At 49.8% G+C, this 10,000-nt stretch overlaps 1 protein-coding gene across 4 annotated transcripts in view; it reads left to right on the forward strand.

Moving 5' to 3' along the window:
- Positions 1-10,000, forward strand: part of LOC143299826 (proton myo-inositol cotransporter-like) — a 48,663-nt gene that overhangs the window by 34,817 nt on the left and 3,846 nt on the right. For all 4 annotated transcript variants that reach the window (XM_076613294.1, XM_076613295.1, XM_076613297.1 and 1 more), the window contains 4 exons: positions 4,511-4,671; positions 6,005-6,137; positions 7,586-7,836; positions 9,277-9,429. In XM_076613294.1, coding sequence (XP_076469409.1) covers positions 4,511-4,671; positions 6,005-6,137; positions 7,586-7,836; positions 9,277-9,429 — 698 coding nt within the window. The remainder of the gene's footprint in view (positions 1-4,510; positions 4,672-6,004; positions 6,138-7,585; positions 7,837-9,276; positions 9,430-10,000) is intronic.

Raw genomic sequence — 10,000 nt, forward strand, 5'->3', positions numbered from 1 at the left:
GCAACCAACGCAACGCAACGCAACGGAACGCAACGCAACGCAACCCAACACAACAGAACACAACATAAAACAACAACACGCAACCCAACCCAGCACAACAGCAGTGACCCACTAGTGTTGGCCTGAAATAGCAACTACACCACAACACCACACCACACTACACCACACAAGAAAAGCAGTGACCCACGGATATTGTCCCAAAACAGCTAATACAACACAGCACAGCACAGCACAACACAACACAACACAACACAACACAACACAACACAACACAACTCAACACAACACAACGCAGCGCAAAACAACACAGCACAACACAACGCAAAACAACACAACACAACACAACGCAAAACAACCCAACACAACACAACACAACGCAGCGCAACGGAACGCAACACAACACAACGCAACACAACCCAACCCAACTCAACGCAACCCAACACAACACAACGCAACACAACACAACGCAACACAACACAACACAACACAGCGCAGCGCAACACAACACAACACAACACAACACAACACAACGCAACACAACGCAACACAACGCAACGCAACACAACACAACACAACGCAAAACAACCCAACCCAACGCAACCCAACACAACACAACACAACACAACGCAACACAACACAACACAACACAGCGCAGCGCAACACAACACAACACAACACAACACAACGCAACACAACGCAACGCAACACAACACAACACAACGCAAAACAACCCAACCCAACACAACACAACACAACGCAGCGCAACGGAACGCAACGCAACACAACACAACGCAACGCAACGCAACGCAACACAACGCAACGCAGCGCAACACAACACAACGCAACACAGCGCAGCGCAACACAACACAACACAACACAACACAACACAACACAACACAACACAACACAACACAACACAACACAACACAACACAGCACAGCACAACGCAACACAGCACAACGCAACACAGCACAACAGAGCACAGCACAACACAGCACAACGCAACACAACACAACGCAACACAGCACAACAGAGCACAACGCAACACAGCACAACGCAACACAACACAACGCAACACAGCACAACAGAGCACAGCACAACACAACACAACGGAACGCAACGCAACCAACGCAACGCAACGCAACGGAACGCAACGCAACGCAACCCAACACAACAGAACACAACATAAAACAACAACACGCAACCCAACCCAGCACAACAGCAGTGACCCACTAGTGTTGGCCTGAAATAGCAACTACACCACAACACCACACCACACTACACCACACAAGAAAAGCAGTGACCCACGGATATTGTCCCAAAACAGCTAATACAACACAGCACAGCACAGCACAGCACAGCACAACACAACACAACACAACACAACACAACGCAAAACAACCCAACACAACACAACACAACGCAGCGCAACGGAACGCAACGCAACACAACACAACGCAACGCAACGCAACACAACCCAACCCAACCCAACCCAACCCAACCCAACCCAACCCAACGCAACCCAACGCAACACAACACAACACAACACAACACAACACAACGCAACGCAACGCAACGCAACGCAACGCAACGCAACGCAACGCAACGCAACGCAACGCAACGCAGCGCAGCGCAGCGCAACGCAGCGCAAAACGCAACGCAACGCAACGCAACACAACGCAACGCAACGCAACGCAACGCAACACACCACAACCCAACCCAACCCAACACAACACAACACAATACAACACAACGCAACACAGCACAACACAGCACAACGCAACACAGCACAACACAGCACAACGCAACGCAACACAACGCAACGCAACGGAACGCAACGCAACCAACGCAACGCAACGCAACGGAACACAACGCAGCGCAGCGCAACGCAACACAGCACAACCCAACACAACAGAACACAACATAAAACAACAACACGCAACCCAACCCAGCACAACAGCAGTGACCCACTAGTGTTGGCCTGAAATAGCAACTACACCACAACACCACACCACACCACACCACACAAGAAAAGCAGTGACCCACGAATATTGTCCCAAAACAGCTAATACAACACAGCACAGCACAGCACAACACAACACAACACAACACAACACAACGCAAAACAACCCAACACAACACAACCCAACACAACACAACACAACACAACACAACACAACGGAACGCAACGCAACGCAACCCAACGCAACGCAACGCAACCCAACCCAACCCAACCCAACCCAGCCCAGCGCAGCGCAACGCAACGCAACGCAACGCAACACAGAACAACCCAACACAACACAACACAACACAACGCAACACAGCACAACCCAACCCAACACAACACAACGCAACACAGCACAACCCAACACAACACAACACAACACAACACAACGCAACACAGCACAACGCAACGCAACGCAACACAGCACAACACAGCACAGCGCAACGCAACACAACGCAACGGAATGCAACGCAACCAACGCAACCAACGCAACGCAACGCAACGCAGCGCAACGCAACGCAACGCAACGCAACACAGCACAACACAACACAACACAACACAACACAACACAACACATCACAACACGACACAACGCAACACAGCACAACACAACGCAACACAACCCAACACAACACAACCCAACCCAACACCACAGCAATGACCCACTCATGCTGTCCTCCAAAACAGCTACTACAACACAACACAACACAGCACAACACAACACAGCACAACGCAGCGCAACGGAACGCAACGCAACACAACACAACACAACACAACACCACAGCAATGACCCACTCATGTTGTCCTCCAAAACAGCTACTACAACACAACACAACACAGCACAATACAACACAACTCAGCACAACACAACCCCGACACAACACAACACCACAGCAATGACCCACTCATGTTGTCCTCCAAAACAGCTGATACAACACAGCACAACACAACACAACAGCAATGACCCACTCATGCTGTCCTCCAAAACAGCTACTACAACACAGCACAACACAACACAACACAACACAACACAACACCACAGCAATGACCCACTCATGTTGTCCTCCAAAACAGCTACTACAACACAACACAACACAACACAACACAACAGCAATGACCCACTCATGTTGTCCTCCAAAACAGCTGATACAACACCACACAACACAACACAACAGCAATGACCCACTCATGCTGTCCTCCCCCAAAACAGCTACTACAGTACAATACAACCCAACCCAACAGAACAGCAAGTGACCCCGCTCGTGTTACCTTGTCCCCCCGCCCCCACCCTCCCCCACAGCTACTACAGCGGCAGTACAACACAACACAACAGCAATGACCTACTCGTGCTGCCCCCTCCCCCCTCCATCCCCCCCCCAAAAAAAAACAAACAGCTACTACAAGACAGTACAACACAACCCAACAGCAATGACCTACTCGTGCTGCCCCTCCGCCCCCCCCTCCATCCCCCCCCCCAAAAAAAAAGACAGCTACTACAAGACAGTACAACGCAACACAACAGCAATGACCTACTCGTGCTGCCCCTCCGCCCCCCCTCCATCCCCCCCCCCAAAAAAAAAGACAGCTACTACAAGACAGTACAACGCAACACAACAGCAATGACCTACTCGTGCTGCCCCCCTCCCCCCCCCCCTCCATCCCCCCCCCCCCCAAAAAAAAAACAGCTGCTACAAGACAGTACAACACAACACAACAGCAATGACCTACTCGTGCTGCCCCCCTCCGCCCCCCCTCCATCCCCCCCAAAAAAAAAAGACAGCTACTACAAGACAGTACAACGCAACACAACAGCAATGACCTACTCGTGCTGCCCCTCCGCCCCCCTCCATCCCCCCCCCCCCCCCCAAAAAAAAAGACAGCTACTACAAGACAGTACAACACAACACAACAGCAATGACCTACTCGTGCTGCCCCCCCCCCTCCATCCCCCCCCCCCAAAAAAAAAACAAACAAACAGCTACTACAAGACAGTACAACGCAACACAACAGCAATGACCTACTCGTGCTGCCCCCCTCCCCCCCCCCCCCTCCATCCCCCCAAAAAAACCCAAACAGCTACTACAAGACAGTACAACACAACACAACAGCAATGACCTACTCGTGCTGCCCCCTCCCCCCCCCCCCCTCCATCCCCCCCCAAAAAACAAACAGCTACAGTACAACGCAACACAACACATCACAACAGCAAGTGACCCCACACGTGTTACACTGTCCTCCCCGCCCCCCCCCCCCCACCCTCCCACAGCTACTACAGCGGCAGTACAACACAACACAACAGCAATGACCTACTCGTGCTGCCCCCCCGCCCCCCCAAAAAAAAACACACACAAAAAACACACACACACACACACACACACACACACACACAACACACAAAAATCCCCAGCTACCACAAGGCAGTACAACGCGACACAACACATCACACAACAGCAAGTGACCCCACTCGTGTAACACTGTTCTCCCACCCCCCCACACCTCCCACAGCTACTACAGCGGCACCATCTTGAAGGAGGCCGGGTTTCACGTGTCCCAGGCCGTGTGGCTGGTGACCATCCCCTTCGCCGTCAACTTCCTGGCCACCTTCATCGGCATGGCCACCGTCGACAGATACGGCAGGAGGGTGCTGCTGGTCGTCAGCTTTGTGGGTGGGTTGGTTTGGTTCTTTTTGTTTTCTTTTCCCTACTTTTCTGTCTGTCTGCCTGTCTGTTTCTGTCTGTCTGTCTCTCTCCTTCCCCCTCTGTCTCTCTCCTTCCCTGTCGCTCTCTCTCTCTCTTTCTCTCCCTCTCCCTGTCTGTCTCTCTCCCTCCATGTCTCTCTCTCTCTCCCTGCCTCTCTCTCTCTCTCCCTGTCTCTCTCTCCCTCCCTGCCTCTCTCTCTCTCTCCCTGTCTCTCTCTCTCTCCCTGTCTCTCTCTCTCTCTCCCTGTCTCTCTCTCTCCCTCCCTGTCTCCCTCTCTCTCCCTGTCTGTCTCTCCCTCCCTGTCTCTCTCTCCCTCCCTGCCTCTCTCTCTCTCTCCCTGTCTCCCTCTCTCTCCCTCCCTGTCTCTCTCTCCCTCCCTGCCTCTCTCTCTCTCTCTCCCTGTCTCTCTCTCTATCCCTCCCTGTCTCTCTCTTTTTCTCTCCCTCTCCCTGTCTGTCTCTCTCCCTCCCTGTCTCTCTCTCCCTCCCTGCCTCTCTCTCTGTCTCCCTGTCTCCCTCTCTCTCCCTCCCTGTCTCTCTCTCCCTCCCTGCCTCTCTCTCTGTCTCCCTGTCTCTCTCTCTCCCTCCTTGTCTCTCTCTCTCTCTCTCTCTCTCTCTCTCTCCCTCCCTCCCTCCCTGTCTCTCGCGTTCTCTCTCTCTCTCCCTCCCTGTCTCTCTATGTCTCACTGTGTCTGTCTGTCTGTCTCCCTCCCTGTCTCACTCTCTCTCTCTCTCCCACTCCCTATCTCTCTATCTCACTGTCTGTATCTCTCTGTCTCACTGTCTGTGTCTGTCTGTCTGTCTCTCTTCCCCTCCTTGTCTCTCTCTGTCTCACTGTCTGTCTGTCTGTTTCTCTCTCACTGTCTGTGTCTGTGCCAGTCTCTCTGTCCTTCCTGTCTCTTTCTGTCTTACTCTCTGTCCTTGTCTCTTTTCTTCTTCTTCTTCTTCTTCTTCTTCTTCTTCGTGTGTGTGTGTGTGTGTGTGTGTGTATGTGTGTGTGTGCGTGTGTGTGTCTGTGTCTGTGTGTACGCGCGTGCGCGTGTGTGTGTGTGTCACAGAGAGAGAGAGAGAGAGAGAGAGAGAGAGAGAGAGAGAGAGAGCGTGTTTATATGTGTGGGAGATAGAAAATGAGTGAGAGAGAGAGAGAGCCGAGACAGGGAGACAGAGAGAGACACAGAGAGAGAGCGTGAGAGAGAGAGAGAGAGAGAGAGAGAGAGAGAGAGAGAGAAACAAACGACACGCCTCCCCCTCCCACAGCCACTCCACCCCCCCATGACAGAGTGTCCACACGGTGTGTCCAGGAGTGACGGGTGCCCTGGTGGTCCTCAGTACCAGCTTCCTGCTGTCCGAGCTCTTCTCTCCCCCCGTCAACACCTCCCTCCCCGTCCTCTACCCCAACGGCTCCCTGGTCACGGACTCTTGTCAGGGCTTCACGTCAGTGCTGACCCCCCCTCTCCTCTCCTCCCCCCCTCCCATGCCCCTCACCTCCGTCATGATGATGATGGTGATGGTGATGATGATGATAGTAGTAATAATGGTGATGATGATGATGATGATGATGATGATGATAGTAGTAATAATGGTGATGATGATGAGGATGATGTTGTTGATGATGATGATGATGATGTTGATAGTAATAATAATGGTGATGATGATGATGATGATGATGATGATAGTAGTAGTAGTAATAGTGATGATGATGATGATGATGATGTTGATGGTAGTAATAATGATGATGATGGTGATGATGATGATGATGTTGATGATGATGATGACGATGATGATGATGTTGATGATGATGATGATGATGATGATGATGATGATGATAGTAGTAATAATGGTGATGATGGTGATGATGATAATGATGTTGATGATAGTAATAATGGTGATGATGATGATAGTAGTAGAAATAGTGATGATGGTAATGATAGTAATAATGGTGATTATAATGATGATGAGGATAGTAGTAATAATGGTGATGATGGTGATGATAGTAGTAGTAATAGTGGTGATGGTGATAATGATGTTGATGATAGTACTACTAATGATGATGATGATGATAGTAGTAGTAATAGTGATAATAGTGATGATGATAATGATGTTGATGATAGTAGTAATAATGATGATGATGGTAGTAGTGATAATGATGATGGTGATGACGATAATGATGATAACGATAACAACAAAAATGATCCTACTGCTACTACTTCTACTATTGTTACTACTATTACTACTACTGCTGCTGCTGCTGCTGCTGCTACTACTACTGCTACTTCTACAACGCATAATAATAATGATAATAATGATAAGGATAATATTTCGCACATGCATTTCAAAGTATGGCACATATACTTGTAAGGTTAGCAGCAACAGACACAGAAGCAGCAACGCCAACAAAATAACCACCATCACCACCACCACCACCACTATAACAACAACAGCAACAACAACACCGACAAAACAGCATCAATAACAACAGCAGCAGCAGCAACAACAAAATAACCATCACCACCACCACCACTATAACGACAACAGCAACAACAACACCGACAACGCAGCATCAACAACAACAACAGCAACAACAACACCAACAAAATCATCACCACCACCACCACCACTATAACAACAACAGCAACAACAACACCAACAAAATCACCACCACCACCACCACCACTATAACAACAACAGCAACAACAACACCGACAAAACAGCATCAACAACAACAACAGCAGCAGCAACAGCAACAACAACAAAATAACTACAAACAATATCATCCCCCCCCCACCCCACCCCCCCCAAAAACCAAAAAAAAAACAACCCAACAACAACAACAAAAACAAAAAACAAAACAAAAAAAACAACAACCAAAAAACCGTACACAGATTATGCGAGGACTGTATCAGCGCCGACCACTGTGGTTACTGCTACGAGCCCAGCCAATCAGGACTCGCCACGTGTCTGCTGGCCCGGCACGAGGACGAAGACAACAGCGCCGCCTATGGCCGCTGCAGCAACAGCAACTCTTCAGACAGCGGGCAAGGGCACCCGGAGTGGGCCTTCGGCTTCTGTCCCACGGGGTACGGGTGGATGGCTGTGCTGGGACTTGCATTGTTCGTGCTGAGTTTTGCCCCCGGTGAGTTTTTTCCCCCCGCACCCCCCCCGCCCCCTCCCACGCTGTTGTGTTTTGCCCCCGGTGAGTTTTTTCCCTCCCTGTTGTGTTTTGCCCCCGGTGAGTTCCCCCCCCCCCTCCCCCTCCCGTTGTGTTTTGCCCCCGGTGAGTTTTTTCCTTCCCTGTTGTGTTTTGCCCCCGGTGAGTTTTCCCCCTCCCTGTTGTGTTTTGCCCCCGGTGAGTTTTTTCTTTCCCTGTTGTGTTTTGCCCCCGGTGAGTTCCCCCCCCCCCTCCCCCTCCCGTTGTGTTTTGCCCCCGGTGAGTTTTCCCCCTCCCTGTTGTGTTTTGCCCCCGGTGAGTTCCCCCCCCTCCCCCTCCCGTTGTGTTTTGCCCCCGGTGAGTTTTTTCCTTCCCTGTTGTGTTTTGCCCTCGGTGAGTCCCCACCCCACCACCCTCCCTGTTGTGCTTATCGAATGTTTCCACATGAAAAATTACACATTAAATTCTGTAGGCAAATACTTGGAGTACACAAAAAAGCTATGGTGCTTCCTGTGTTAGGTGAACTGGGCAGATTCCCAATAAGTTTAAAGATAATGTGTCAAAATATTACATATTTGATTCACATTATTCAGTTACCAGAAACTTCCCTCATCAACAAAATATATAAGTCCATGTACCAACAAGAAAACACAACTTCCCCATGGTTGATATTTGTTAGAAAGATACTAGAAATTATAGGCCTTGATCACATTTGGAAAAACCAATTCACATTCAGCGTACACAGACTGAAATACGTCGTATATAAAAAATTAGAAAATGAATATATCAAATACTGGAAAGATAAAAGAGAAAAAACATTAAAACTAAAATTTTACAATACGATTTTAGCAGAGTACAAAACTGAAACCTATCTTTTAAATATATCAGATACAAAACACAGACACGCTTTAACGAAACTCAGAATAAGCGCGCATGACCTAAAGACAGAGAAAGGTAGATATTTAAATATTCCACAAGAAGACAGATTGTGCAACAAGTGTAACATCCTGGAAGACGAAATCCATCTTCTTGATCATTGTATTAGATATAAAACCTTAAGGCAACAATTTTTAAAAGATATTCAAAATTCGAATAACACAGAAAATATTCCCAGTCGGGTGATGCTAACAGATGATGAATATATACAAACAAGATTAGGAAAATTTGTTTATGAATGCTGCTGCAATTTACTGCATTAACTGATTGATTAATTGTGTGTTTTTCATTCATTCCTTTATTTACCATTGCACTTGTGTCATATAAACCTTACGGTTTCATGACAATAAAATCTATTCTATTTTATTCTATTCACACACACACACACACACACACACACACACACACACACAAACACACACACACATATATATATATCTCTCTCTCTCTCTCTCTCTCTCTCTCTCTCTCTATCTGTCCATGTTGCAGGGCTGGGCCCCTTACCGTGGACGATCAACGCGGAGATCTACCCCACGTGGGCACGAGGCACGGGCGTGGCCCTGGCCACCATGGTCAACTGGGCCTGCAACCTGCTGGTGTCCTTCACCTTCCTCACGCTCTCCAACACCATCACCAAATACGGTAAGGAGGGGGGCGGGGCTGGGGCGGGGCAGGACGGGGCGGGGCGGGGCGGAGCGTGCAGAAGCATCACCAACTATGGTTGTTAGGAAGGGGCGGGGCCTGCGGTGCATCACCAACTATGGTTGTTAGGAAGGGGCGGGGCCTGCGGTGCATCACCAAATATGTTTGTTAGGAAGGGGCGGGGCCTGCGGTGCATCACCAAATATGGTTGTGAGGAAGGGGCGGGGCCTGCGGTGCATCACCAACTATGGTTGTTAGGAAGGGGCGGGGCCTGCGGTGCATCACCAACTATGGTTGTTAGGAAGGGGCGGGGCCTGCGGTGCATCACCAACTATGGTTGTTAGGAAGGGGCGGGGCCTGCGGTGCATCACCAACTATGGTTGTTAGGAAGGGGCGGGGCCTGCGGTGCATCACCAACTATGGTTGTTAGGAAGGGGCGGGGCCTGCGGTGCATCACCGAATATGGTTAAGTACGGTGTGCATCAAAATCGGTGGTGGGGGGTGGGGGGGGCGGGGGTGGGGGCGGTGAGGGAGGGGGTGGGGAGTGAGCGTAGCGTGCATCACCAAATAA

This window comes from Babylonia areolata, chromosome 25 (assembly GCF_041734735.1).
Source record: "Babylonia areolata isolate BAREFJ2019XMU chromosome 25, ASM4173473v1, whole genome shotgun sequence".
Lineage (NCBI taxonomy): Eukaryota > Metazoa > Mollusca > Gastropoda > Neogastropoda > Buccinidae > Babylonia > Babylonia areolata.